General features: G+C 35.7%; 1 protein-coding gene and 1 long non-coding RNA gene across 2 annotated transcripts; one reads left to right on the top strand and one right to left on the bottom strand.

The window, feature by feature from the left end:
• Positions 1-3,158: 3,158 nt before the first annotated feature.
• Positions 3,159-8,940, bottom strand: LOC117692056 (uncharacterized). Its single transcript, XM_066085486.1, has 2 exons — positions 8,748-8,940; positions 3,159-8,584 (listed from the first exon to the last, which is right to left on the bottom strand). The coding sequence occupies exons 1-2, from the start codon at positions 8,938-8,940 to the stop codon at positions 3,159-3,161; spliced, it is 5,619 nt and encodes a 1,872-aa protein (XP_065941558.1).
• Positions 8,941-12,485: 3,545 nt separating this feature from the next.
• Positions 12,486-14,370, top strand: LOC109620024 (uncharacterized). The gene is made up of 2 exons (XR_002200710.3): positions 12,486-12,574; positions 13,140-14,370. It is a non-coding gene; the product is annotated as an uncharacterized lncRNA (long non-coding RNA).
• Positions 14,371-14,753: the final 383 nt, after the last annotated feature.

Raw genomic sequence — 14,753 nt, 5'->3', positions numbered from 1 at the left:
GAAATTCAGACTAAATTTTTCAGATTTTGTTTTCCACTGAAGTATTTTTGGTAGTACAATAATATTTGAAGTTAAGATTTTATTTGTTAGTCAACATAATTTTGTATATTTTCTGTTGGTTTTATCTTGCTTTTTCGTTTAGATAATCGCATGCCACACACTACAAAAATATTTAAAAATGCTAAAAAATGATAAAAGACACCATATCTCAAAATTTTGATCATTGACCTCATATAAATTTCATGCCAGCAGATAAAGGTCAATATACTTAGTTTAATACTATAATGTTTTAGCATTATCATCATTCAGTTTTTTGTTTTATTGACTAAAAAATGGGTAGTAATTTAAAAACTGATAGAGGAAATTCGGACTAGAATATCTAAAAAAATTGCGAATAAAAACTTAATGCTTTGTATCTATTTAATGTCACTACCATTCATAAACTGTATTTCATTTGTTAAAGAGTTAAGGAATTTGTATTATTTTCACAATTAAGAAAATCTTAATCATAGTATAAAATTTTTATGGATTTTTCTAAAATTTGCAAAAAGTATTCAATGGCAATTAACTCAAAAGTAGGTCATTGACCTATTTTTTGAAGGTGAAGAATACCACTACCATGTAAGGTCTATAACACACAATAGTTGGTTTTTCAAAAAAAAGTCAAATTTTCAAAAATCTTATTCTCTACTCCCACACATTTGAGAAGAAAACTGGTTGCATAGTTATGATGTCCACGAAGCCCTCTACCAGAATTGTGAAATTCATGGCCCCCTGGGTCAGGGGTTTTTGCTCTAGGGTACTATATTGCCATATAGTAAAAATGTTTTAAATCTTAGAAAATCTTCTTCTCCACTCCCATATACATTTGTTAAAAAATAAATGCCTGGTTATAATGTCCGTGAAGCCTTGTACCAAATTTGTGAAATTCATGACCCCTAGATCAGGGGTTCAGGCTCTATGGTGGGGCCAATATGGTCATATAGTAAATGTGGTTTAAATCATCTTAGAAAATCTTCTTCTCTACTCCAATATATATTTGTTAAAAAAAATGCCTGGTTATAATGTCCATGAAGCCAAGTACCAAATTTGTGAAATTCATGACCCCTAGGGTGGGGCCAATATGGCCATAATGTAATAGTAAAAAAGTTTTTGAAAATGAAAATAGTAGAATTCATAACATTTGTGCTTTTTGTTTTTTTGTCTGACATCCGTTTGAAACGCCATTTTGTTCCGGATTGATAGCATTATGTCGCAGTATAAAATAGCTATACACCGTTCAATTGAACTCTTCTAACCAAGGAGATGAGAGAAGAATGAAACCACCAAAATGCTTTAAAAATATGTCATTTTCCCTTCGTGATTAAAGCTTTCAACTAACATTGATTATCAGAAAACGTAAAATCGAAAATATTTATACTGTTTCCCTGCTATTAGCAATAAATATTTGTCATGGCATCTGCAACAGACAATCATAAATATGTGACGGATTATCGATAAAGGTAAGCAGATATAATACTTGAACCATATGCATGATTAATTTAAAGCTAAAATACCGTAGTACCATCTCTTGTATTGATTCTAACTTCCCAAACTTGAAACATTTGCAGTATAAGACTTGCATTGAAAGTTAGACATTAAACTAATGTATTTTAATTAAAATGAAATAGCTAGGTAGCAAAAGCAGTGAAAGCCCGGATTTGCGAGCCAAATGACGGAACGACAGAACCTTGTCAAAGCACTGCTAACCTTATTCCTACAGTTTAGTTTATACTTGAACTTTTTTTTTAATTTTTCTTCGTGATTTTTTTAAATTAGAAAATTGGACCCAAGATATTTGAGACCAAGTAAAATCAAGAAAGACAAATCTTTTTTTTTTTTTATTGTAAATAAAGGCTAAATATATAAATCATTTTATGAAATATTCACCCTCTCACTTCTCACAAATCTTAAACAGAATCTTTTAAACCAAGATTTTTGCAATAATTCAGTATTTCTTCTAATTTTCTAATTTCATTCAATTTCTTTTTTCATCTCATTAACCAACGCACATTGATTCTATTTTCAGATTTTTGTGGGATTTCGTCCAGCAGTTTGCCTTAGAAGAATTTTTTAATATTTTAGTTTCATATTTATGTGGATTCCAATAAAAATCACACAAACTTCATTCATGATTATTTTGTTTTTCATTTTCAAACTTTATAGCATTTCACTTTCATACGAATTTTAAAACAGAAATGTTTAAAAACTTGACATATAAGGCGTTAACTAGAAGCAAACTGATATTTAAAAAAATTCTCTTAAAAATAGAGTATTGTACTTTGAGGTTTATTATTATTGAATACTGTGCCTATTATTAGTAACAAATGCATGGAACAAACATCTCCTACACTTCTTTGGTGTAGAGATCCCCCTGAAATATAATTCAACGAAAAATGTATAAATCAGTACCCATGGATTCAGATAGTGACGAAGCAAGTTTTGGGTATGGAATAACCACTTGTGATCTTCTTAAAGGTTCTATGACCAACAAAAATGTGCAGCTAAGAAATTAGATTTATTGTTGTCTCACACTCCTTCATACGAGGGAATTTTTGAGACATTTATTCTTTTGGTGAAGTAGACAAAACCTTGACAATTTATTAGAAAGTAAACCAGGATAAACTTTATAATTGTGGAAATGTTCTAGCCCATGACATCATTGGATCATTTAAAGCCTGTAGCTGTCTATTGCCTCGGCACAATTGCAAATAAATCGCAACGTAAGTTTAGGTGTCTCATTTTTGTAAAATTCTAACGCCCCATTAACGAATTTTTTTTTTTTTATTTCTGATCTTTTTTTTTTTAGTTTTGAAGCAAGGAATCATAAATTCATTGTTCCGGATATGAACAATAAACTTTTAATCAGTTTTCACTTTTAATCGAACATGTGTCAAAACGAATACACAACGTTTTTCTAACTAAGAAATAATTGGCATTCCGAACCCGATGTATTTATCTTCGGAACATTCTCCCCTCCTTGATTGCTTGCACATCAACAAAATTACCTGATTTTGTAATTAAAATACAAAATATTAAGACTTTTTCATTTTAAACATTAAAAAGTGATGCATATATTTAAACGTCATTTGTGACAGCAATGTTTGAGACAATTAAGTTTAGTCACTGAACTCCAATGGACACAGCTTAGTTATTGGACGGGTCATCGATTTCTGGCCGACTTTCACTCTGGCAACGCGCACATGTCCATCTTTGCCTGTATGAATTTCTAGAATGCGACCTAGCTGCCAATGTCCTCTAGGTAAATTAGGTTCAATTATGAGAACAATGTCACCTTCACTAATGTCTTTGCGAGTTCGATTCCACTTCTTGCGTACATTCAGTCCTGGCAACCATTCGCGCATCCATCGATGCCAGAAGTGTCTCACAAGCTCCTGGATTCTTCTCCAACGTTTCCGTGGGTTGAATTCAGTTGTGTCCACAGTTTCCGGTGCGAATAATCCCCCCACCTGCCCGTGCAGGAAGTGGTTAGGAGTCAACGGAACATCATCGTTTGGGTTTGCCGATTGGTAAGTCAGGGGTCTTGAGTTGATCAAAGCTTCTGCTCCTGCAAATGCTGTCATCAGCTCTTCATCTGTAACATCTGCTGACCCGATCACTGCATAGATAGCTCTCTTCGCTGCTTTAATCATGATTTCATGGACACCTCCAAAATGAGGTGCAAGAGGTGGATTAAAGTGCCACTTGACTCCAAGGTTTGCTGTAGATTGTTGAATCTTTGTGTGGTCCAATAATCCAACTAGTTCCGTTAGCTCGTTGTTGCCACCAACACAATTTGTTCCATTGTCCGATATAACTTCTGTAGGTAGACCTCTTCGGCTAACCATCCGGTAAAATGCGTTGAGGAACGAATCTGTATCAAGTCCGAAGGCAACTTCTAGATGCACTGCTCTTGACATCACGCACGTGAAGAGACATAGATATCTCTTATCTCGCCGTTTTCCGCGTCCCTGCTTCGTAATGAAAGGTCCTCCATAATCAACCGCTGTTCGAGAAAATGCGTGTAATGGCTGCTTTGTACGAATTGATGGAAGGGGACCCATCAGTTGTTCTGCTGGTCTGGCTTTGTTGCGGCAACATTTATTGCATTGTCGTTCCCACTTCCGTATTTCCTCTCGTGCGGATATTATCCAAAACCGTGATGAGATCATAGATAGTGTGTGATTTGTTCCTGTCACATGTTTTCCTTTTTCGTGGTGATACTTGATAATAAGTGTAGTGACACGATTGTTTCTAGGGAGAATGACAGGGTATCGAACATCATATGGTAAATATTCTGCATATTTCAAACGTCCATCACACCGCAGGAGTCCGTCTTCATCAATTACAGGGTTCAGACTCAATAACTTGCTGCTCTGGTGAAGAGGTTTGTTCTGTTTCAACAATCTGTATTCACAATGAAACTCACATTTCTGGGCTGTTCTAATGATTTGAGTTTCCGCCCCTTCAACTTCTTCAGCATTCAATTCACCTTTACATCTATCCTTGATGCTCATTCTGCAGTTATTTACAAAACGATTTATCCAAGCTTGAATTCTTACAAGCCGTATCCAGCTGGAATAGGATTCTGGGTTCAAACAACACTCTGTGTCTCTATAGCCCACTGATCTTGCCAAGAATGAATATGAATCATTGACAACTTCTCTGCTTAACTTCTTTCTTTCCTTGTCAGAGTCCTGTTTTTCAACTTTCTGATTCGGCCACTGTGATTCATCCAAGGTAAGAAAGTGAGGCCCACTCCACCAGACACTGTCTTTCTGTAACTGTGAAACCGTCACTCCTCTGGATATCATATCAGCGGGGTTGATTTCTGTTGGCACATGATGCCACTGCTTTGGATTTGAGGCCGACTGTATCTCCCCAATACGATTTGCTACAAAGGGCTTAAAACTTCTACTTTGTGCCTTGATCCAGCACAGCACATTCATGCTGTCCGTCCAAAACGTGCACTGGTCACCATCCATCTCCAGAGCACTTGTCACTGAAAGCGTTAGCCTTAATCCCAATATTGCACCCATCAATTCCAGTCTAGGTATGCTGACTGTGGTAAGTGGAGCTACTTTGGATTTTGCAGTCACGAATCTGACTGATACACTTCCATCGTCATAGATACACCTCTGGTAAACTACAGCTCCATACGCGTCCTGGGAAGCATCAACAAAGGTATGAAGGTAAGTCGATATAATCTCACCATTAGATAGACGTAGACATCTCGGTACTTCAATAAGCGATAGCTCAGTCAATTCTCTAAACCACTTCTCAGCTTTTGATATGAGGTCTTCGCTCAACACATCATCCCAGTCAAGACCTGCAGTCCACATTTCTTGCAACAAAACTTTAGCTCTTATTGTGTACGGTCCTAGGAATCCCAAAGGATCAAACAGCATTGCGATTTTCCGTAGAAAGTTCCGCTTTGTGTAAGTAAAATCATCCTCTGGTGGACTTGCTTTGAATGTAAAGATGTCATCTTTGGCCTTCCATAGCACACCAAGGGTTTTTACGGATGGTAAGCTGTTGTCATGCAGGTCAACTTCGGGAACAACATCTTCTGGTGGGATATGCTGCAGTACACCCACTGAGTTTGATAGCCACTTCCTGGCATACATGCCGGCCTTTTCCCACAATGCGGATAGCTGCCTGTAGAGTTTGACTCCATCTTCCTCGGTAGATACTGAATCCATACTATCATCCATGTAGGTGGATTTCAAAACAGTCTCTGCTGCCATAGGGTAAGTTTCTCTGTTAGTCTCAGCATGGGTCTGTGCTACAAACTGTGCTTGAAATGGCGACGAATTTATTCCAAATACAACACTGCTAAATTCATACACATCTGGTTTCTCTTCTGTATTAACGTCACGCCAGAGAAATTGTTGATAAGGTCTATCATCCTGTGGAACCTTAATCCTTAAGTACATTTCTGCAATGTCACATACTATTGCCACACTATTTCTTCTAAATCTTAGTAACACATCAAAGAGTTCATTTTGAAGTTTTGGTCCGCAGTGAATCATGTCATTTAATGAGACACCACAATGCTTTGCTGATGCGTCGAACACAATACGTGTCTTTGTTGTGCTCTTATCTGGCCGGATGACAGGAAAATGTGGAAGAAACCATTTTCCGGACTTTTCCTCATCCTGATTAATCTTGCGTATGTATCCTTTCTCCAGATACTGTTCAATAGTCTTTGAGTAAGAATCTCTCACTTCCGGGTTCTTCATCAATCGCTTTTCAGTGTTCTCTAAACGTTGTAGTGCCATGTCGTAATTACATGGTAAATCAGGCTTTTCTTCCTTCCAAGGAATAGCTACTTCATAATGATCATCAACAAACTTCAATGAATCTTTCACTTTTTCATACACACTTCTCTCCTCTAGACTAAATGACTGTTTCTTCTGTGGCTCACTGAAATTTTCCATCTCCCAGAATTTACACAAAATCTTGACCAATTCATTATCACTTTTCTGATTCTGGATAAAGTAAGTTCTGTTGAAATGAGTTTGAACACATATCTCATTGCTACCAGGAATTTTCCCGACACAAGTCCATCCTAATGGAGTAAGTCTGGCCACTGGTTCATCTGGTCGACCTCTGATCTCTTGATAAGCGTAATGAAGTTCACTCTGGTCCATTCCAATCAGAATATCCACCATAGAATGTTTACCCACTCCTGGGAATTCAAGTCCTCTCAAATGGTCCCATTTGTGTTGATATTTTCTCCAGTTGATTACACACATATCACCGGTAACTTTGTCAGCTGTTAGGGCTTCCACTTTAGTCTTTGTCCTCCCATCATCACTCTCTATTTGGAATTCTACTGGCATAGTTTCAAATGACTCAGTTTTGTCATTAAGAACTCCTACGGTAATTCTCTGTAGTTTGCCATGTAAACCCAATTCTGCTGCAACATCTGCATTAATGTAGGTCCGTGTACTGGCATCATCCAGCAGTGCGTTTACTCTCATTGTCTTTGATCCATTTCTTACTATTACTGGAATGGTTCGTAGGGCGATAAATTGTGGCTCCCCTCCATGACATGTCAAAGTTCTGTCTTGATTCACTGATATATGGGTATCAACATTACTGTTTTCAGCAGTTCTTACAGAAGAAGTTGATCTCTGTGGATTTCTATAGGGTCGAAATTCTGGAGCATTCTGGTTCAACACTGATGCAGATAGATCACGTTGATATCCATCTGTGTTTTGGTTCACAGCTCGATTTTCAATGTGCAATAGTCTGTGATGTGTCTCGGTACAATGGTCAATGCCGCAAGGTCTGCTCCTTCTACATGTCTTTCCCAAGTGTCCTGACCCCAAGCAACGAAAACACAGCTTCGACTGACGGACAAAGTTCCATTTCTGGGACACTTCAAGTTTCTTGAACTGCTCACATGACCATATCCCATGTTGTCCTTGACACATCTGACATAGTTTGTTGAAGGTCTTAGTGTTTGTGAAAAATGATCTTTGATGAACATTAACAGGATTTCGGTCACGGCTGCACTTTTTACTATCAAAGTTATTGTTTGAATCAACCTGTAGACCATACACAGTCTCGTTTGCCACTGTTCGGAATTCGGATTCCTGCAAGATCCATTCCCTCAAAGATTCCACTGACTCAGTCTTTTTCTTCTCATACACCCATCGGTGGTATGTAGACAGCAGGGACTCTGGGATTTTCTTTTGAAGTTTGACGTACAGTGATCCGTTCTTGAGTTCATCCGTTCTACCTGCATCCTTTAGGTTAATGACTGCTATGTCCAGAATGTCTGCGAATTTTTCCAAATCCTTTGAATTTCCTGCACGTATAGGTCTAAAGGAATCCAACTGTTCAAGATGTCGCATGATTTGCCGTCGTTGTCCTCCGAACTTCCGCTCAAGACGATCTTTGGCTGCTTCATAGGCGATAGCGGAATGTCCAAGGTTTTCTACAGCTTTCAAGGCTTCACCGGAAAGATACTGTCTTAACTGTAAAAGTTTGTATTCTGGAGTCGCTGGAGCTTTATCAATACATGCTGAGAAGGCAGCTTTCCAACTCTCGTATGTCCTTTTGTCACCATAAAAGACAGGAATCGATACACGCTTCATCTGTTTCCACAAATCACTTCCAACGGTAGGGCCATTCACAGAATCATTGGTCACTTTAACCTGTTTCTCAGATGATGAGGGAATGTGTGAGTCTTGATTAACATCAGTATTTTCACAGTCCTCTCTTTCACAATTGTCTACATCTTCAAAACCATCATTCATTCCACTAAAATTCCTTTGTGCTTCATTTTCAACTTGTTCCAGTTCTCTGTATCCAGCGTTGATAGATTCATTCAACTGTTCATGTTTTGTCTTAAATTCTTCCTCCAATTCTCTTTTCGTTTCTTCAAATTTGCGCACCTCCTCACGAATAGAGTCTGCTTTTTTCTTGGCCCGAATTTCCTCTTCATTCACAAAGTATTCACTTCCATGTAATGAATCTGTCGCAACACTCGGCGGATCACTCCTTCGTGCATCTAGATAATCCTGAACTCTGTCTTGACAATTTTCAAAATTATCTTCAATCATTTCAATTTCTTGTTCTGTCTTTGATAGTTTTGTAATGTCGTTTGCCTTCTTGTACTCCGCGGAAAGCGACAACAAGCAATTAATGATTAATGAGCGGTTCTTGTAAATCAATCAGGCGTTCTCGAGCCTTACATAATTCCCCACGACTAGGTAAATCAGAATCTAATAAGTTCAACAAGTGATGCTTAGCTCTCGTGAATTGTGACTTAGCTTTCGTTTTCTCACGTTTCAGAACGTCGATATCTATCTCTGGATCCGCCGTACTCTCCTGATTTCCCATCAACTGCATTCCTGACGCTTCTGCTTTTTCCTCCTCGTCTCCCATATTAAACCACGCTCTGCTACCACTTTGTTCCGGATATGAACAATAAACTTTCAATCAGTTTTCACTTTTAATCGAACATGTGTCAAAACGAATACACAACGTTTTTCTAACTAAGAAATAATTGGCATTCCGAACCCGATGTATTTATCTTCGGAACATTCATGTTAATTTTTTTTTACTTATTTTTTTTTTTTTTTACAAAATTTAAATTTGGAGGCATTGATACCAAGTTAGTTAATGTGAAATGTCTCTGGCAGTTATTTGGAACATATTTTACAACTGTTGACATCAGCTGTTGATGTGCAAAATGTACTTGTCATATGAGTACCGTGTTTTCATGTTAGTAATTGAAGCTCATATCGGCTCTGCTATCTTATAGTTTATGTTTCAGCAGTTAGCTTCGCCTAAAGTGGTCCTCCTTTGATTGCATAGAAAATTTGACACATATTATCGCTGCGTCGCCTTCACAACAAAATTAAATACTCCGTGTCGTAGTCACATTTCTATAGCTTACTAAATATATTTGAACTATTTCCGTATTTCAACTAAAACATGGTTAATGCTCAACAGATACTTACAATTAAAGGAAAAATGGGCATGTATAATTCGATTTTCATTTATTTTTCATTTATTATTAAATGTAAATTTATTGACACTTTATTGCAGGTGTTAAAGTTTCTACAAATTTATGGCTTCGTCGTGGACACCGACCATCGACTTGTTTATGTACCTTCGTAAACAAACATTGAATATCGTTTGATAATAATTAGTTTCTTTAGTTGTTAGAATTTGTTGACTGTTATTGCCAATTTTCGCTCAAATCCGTCAGTTAAAAAGAAAAAAAAAATATATGGGGTGTCTGAACATTTCCGATCAACCCTTGTAAAAAACGATATTCCTGTAGAAAAATCTGAGCAGGGATTTTCATGTAGTAATTGTTTAATTAAGTTAGTTACATCGATACGATAGACAAACACCTATCTCCTACGTACTCCCACGACTAAAACTGTTGGTGTCATCATTCCACAGTAAAACGATCTCCTTTAATGAATATATCATTGTGCTATATTCATGAAGGATATGATTAAGTTAATTAAGTTAGTTAGATCGATAGACGAAAACCTACCTCTTCTCACTTACCCGACGACTGTGGAAAACACTTATTACTATGGACACAATAGTTCTGAAGGAGACCACTAACATAGGGTTTCCTGTTTGAATGAAGTATAACAACAATATTGATATATCCTGTTCCTATCCCCCCCCCCCTGTTTTCATTGAAAATCTTTGACATTCAATGTTCAATATTTACATTTTCAACTGTCTTTGTAATAACATTGCAAATCAATTTTGAACCCTAAAACCCAATATCATCATAAAACATGAGTGACACAAAATGGGGTTGTCTTATAGCATAACCGAAAAACAGTATTGGCTGCACCGTGTAGTAATACATAGCATGTGCTGTATAAAAATGGTGGTTTTAAAATAATGTTGTTTTAAAGTGTACAAATTGAAATTAATATGGATGTAAGTAACAAGGAATCATAATATTTTGAGGTCATTATTTCGGTCGGAGCGTGGTCAAATCAATCATAAAGCCCTTCGGGATTTATTGACCACGCCCCGACCAAAAATATAACCTCATAATACTCATTTAACGATTCCTTATTTCTGAAATATCACACATCCAACCTGATCACGGCGCATGCAACATTTAATTAAACGTTAACATTGTTAACAGACCTATTTCTGTATTCTTATGAAGCAGAATTTATTGAAAAATTTGTACGTGAAAAAAAAATAAGTCACTCGCTGCGGCCTTCAACTCAACATTCAGGTATATTGACGACGTATTATCAATCCATTAATTGTTATTTCCATACTTACGTCGACTCTGAAATAAAAGATACCACTGTGTCTGCGTCATCAGTTTCACATTTGGATATTTTACTGGAAATAGACATTGATAGTAACCTAACAACAACACTTTATGATAAAGGTGATGACTTCAATTTTTCTATAGTCAACTTACTTATGTAACAATATACCATCATCACCTGCGTATGGTGTTTTTGTCTCTCAGTTAATTCGATACACAAGGACATGCTCTTCGTATGAACAGTTTCTAAGGCGTGGCAAGCTTTTGACACAAACAAGTTGATAAAACAGGACTATCAACAGTCTCGTTTAAAGTCATCTTTTCGTAAGTTCTATGGTCGATACAACGACCTTGTCAGCAAATACAATCTTCAACGGGGTCGCATGCTGACTGACGTTTTCCATACAAACTGTTAGACCATAATTAATCACCTAATTGTCTATGGACTTTTCTTCGTTTTTCCCCGATTACGACAAAGAGCACACGGCAGATGTGACGGGTCAGCAGAGGATGCTCACTCCTCAATGGTACCTGATCCTACCTCTATATTTTAAGTTGCTCTACTTCGAATTTGTAATTCGTTTTATTGATTTTTGAGATGGTTGAACACTTTGTTAATGTCATTTTGTCATAATTGTTCATCTATTTTTTTGCATACCCATGGCAAAAAACGTATAAAATGGATTTGAAGCGACGATACACATAAAGTTCATACAACTAAACAAATACTCATTTAATTACATTTATGCATTAATATTCATTTAATAACATATAATACAATATTAATACTTATTAAATCCCAATAAATACAATAATATTAATTAGATAACATTGTTATGTTTTAATTATTGTTGCGCTATGTTGATTGTTTCAAGAAATCTTGTTATTCCTCTTAATTTGTTTTTACTGCTAACATGTAATTTTGATAATTTACTTGTCGATATTGAATGCAAATGTTAAAGATGATAAGTTCAAAGAGTTGGGGGCAACTAAGAAGTAAATAAGACGTCATACATGTAATGGCCGTGAAACCCCACACACATATGTATGATAATAGAGGCGAGAAACATCACGATGTGTAGATAAATGCTAATTGATAGAGACGTTTTCGATTGATTGATATAGTGATGAATAAATAAATAGTTGATTAATTGATTGTACACTGTATTACTGAAATGAGAAATTAACCCAGGGAAATGTTTGTAACTTTGTCTTAAAACAAACCAAAATTCCGAGAATAAGTGAATAACTGGGAAGATACTCGACCTCATTGTGTTCATAATTTTACACTCAATATCGATGTGATTGAATTCCGAGAAACAAGACTGATATTTATTTATTGTCCCTTGCATCCCTAAACAGACTGACTTCCTTTCCATCGGCATTAGTTTGGAAACAAATTTTTTAAGTTCATATTTTTTTCTTTTTATGATACTTGAGTTAATCATTTGAAAATCGCAGTTTTAAAAAATATATAATGGATTTAAAATGTTTTGACATTCGCTGCGCATTAGACGTAACGTCGTTCAGGCAAGATAATCGGTTTAAAATTGTTAAATTGTTATTTAATAGAGACATTGGTACTGAAAATGTAAAATTGCTATTTAATAGAGACAATGATACCGAAATTAGGCCAACTCGTACATGCAGTATGGGATGGGAGTAATAATATAACTATAAATATCAGAATGACAGATGAGTATAACTATTTCAGAACAAGTAATCATTTCACAAGGAGTCTTCTCTGCCATGGTAAGCATACTAAAATTAACAATTTAACGTTATTTTAACGTATATACTTGTATTGACTACACGTTATAATTTCACATGAATTTCGCTTTACATATTATGGTTAAAAAGGGGTAGTGCAAAAACATATTCATTTTTGCTGTGTATACGGAATAATTGAAAAAAGAAAAAAGAAATCAAACATTTATGAGTAGATTACATGTGTTATACATGTATATCCATGTAACGAATAGCAAAATGAACGCTGCTTTAGCATTAATGTAAGTATTACTTAACTCTTTGTATAGTAAACAGTGAATCAGGAAAGAAAAAGCGTCACACACAAATTCAATGTGTAGATAAAAAGCTAAACTTTACTTTTTATCCCGAGCATCAAAAAAAAGAAAGAAAAAAAAGATGAGAATAAAATTCATACATATATTATTAAACTATGCTTTCTGTATCCACGAGAAATTCATTATGGACGCCTTTCTATTGAATTTTCAGAAAATGGAATTCATGTAAGGCGTACTAACATTTTAAATCGTCATTCATTGTATTTTTCTTTTTATTCTAATTGTATTTGAAGGATTTTTACAGAGCTATGTTCCTTGTGTTCCTCATGAATATTCCCATGCCAGCAACTGCCGCTTCCAAAAGATGCCGAATGTGTGAATATAAGGGTCAGTTACACGAAGCCCTCAGTCGTTTTGAAGTCCAACTCTCTTCTTGTCGCACGCGAGAGTGTTTTTGTCGCTGTGACGGAAGAGTTACCTGCCCGTGGAATCTGTACCGAGTGACCTGTAAAGATGATTGTATGCCGTGCTTGAACCCATTCAGTTTTAACAGATTACCTCCCTTCGCAACTTTCAGGTCTGGAATATTTGTGTGTGAATGCGGATGTTTCGGAACTTATTCTTGCAGCACTGCGTGAGGAATTGACAGAGTGTCATAGAAATCTAACTTTTTGTGTACTTTACATGCCTAACATTAGAGTTAAAAATTTGTTATGGTCGCTTTCAACGAAAAGATAATTATTTAATTGCTTTCTGCTTGCTAGTAACAGGGGCGATAAGTTAGAAAAAGTGTTAGTACAAGTTTACCCATGTGTTTGTTATATTTCTTTTCGAAACTGCGTCGACGTCTTCAACTAAATTCAGTCATTCTTTTATCTATGGGATTCCATTCCTTTGAAAAATAAAAACAAAAACAAAGTCCCTATATACATGTATATCAACACATGTACTAAATGTATGATTGTGATTCTTAAAATCTACCTTTTGATTGTTAAAACTATAAAGGAATATATGACTTGCCCATTCGAACTGCTTGATCCAATTTTTTTTAGCTTTGAATCTTTGATAATCAGCCATCAAAATAAAGTCTAAAAAACGAAAAAAAAAACCTGAAAAAAAAACAATAACAAAAAAAACCCCAAAGAAAACAACAAGCAAAAAAAAAATGTATATTCTTTTTCAACAAACTAAACAAGTCAACATACACATCTGACCTTGATAAAATTAAGAAAAATAACCACAAAACCAACAGACTACTAATTCGTCCTGCGTATGCGACATTGCCGTTTTTATCGTTGCATATTCAATTTTTTTTTAAATTTTGAATTACTGCATGTTCCACATGTTTTAGAATTTCCGCTTTAATGTGTTTCCATGCATTACAACATGTACTTTTTCTCTAGATGTGTAAAGGGGCAGGGGATTAGCCCTCTATACACCGAAATAAAAATATCGATAACTCCTTTTTGTACATTTTAGTACTAGAGCATTAAAATACAAAAAATAAATACATTAAAACATGAAGCAGACGTTCTTTCTATAGTTTAGGATAAAACCCTTGTTACAATTTACACAATAGGTGATAAAATAATGTAGAACCCCTAACTGACCATTATCTCTAAACACAAATGACTTTGAACAGATTTTCACTCATTTGCAAAAAAATCCAATTGATTTTCACAGGATAAATCTCTGCCATTCCGTCAACTGAAAGATGACTGAAAGGTAACTGAAGAGTGACTGAATGGCATAACTACGAGGGTTGTCCCAAAATAATGTAGACAGGACACATAATTCATAATTTGTTCACAGCAATTTCATTTGACTTCTATGTTTTCTTCAATGACCCTTTGGCAAACAATACTGAAAAATACAAATCTGTACTTTATTTACTTCTCGAGAAAATA

The sequence above is a fragment of the Magallana gigas genome, chromosome 1 (genome assembly GCF_963853765.1).
Source record: "Magallana gigas chromosome 1, xbMagGiga1.1, whole genome shotgun sequence".
Taxonomy (NCBI): Eukaryota; Metazoa; Mollusca; class Bivalvia; order Ostreida; family Ostreidae; genus Magallana; species Magallana gigas.
This window is presented reverse-complemented; position numbering and strand designations above follow the sequence as displayed.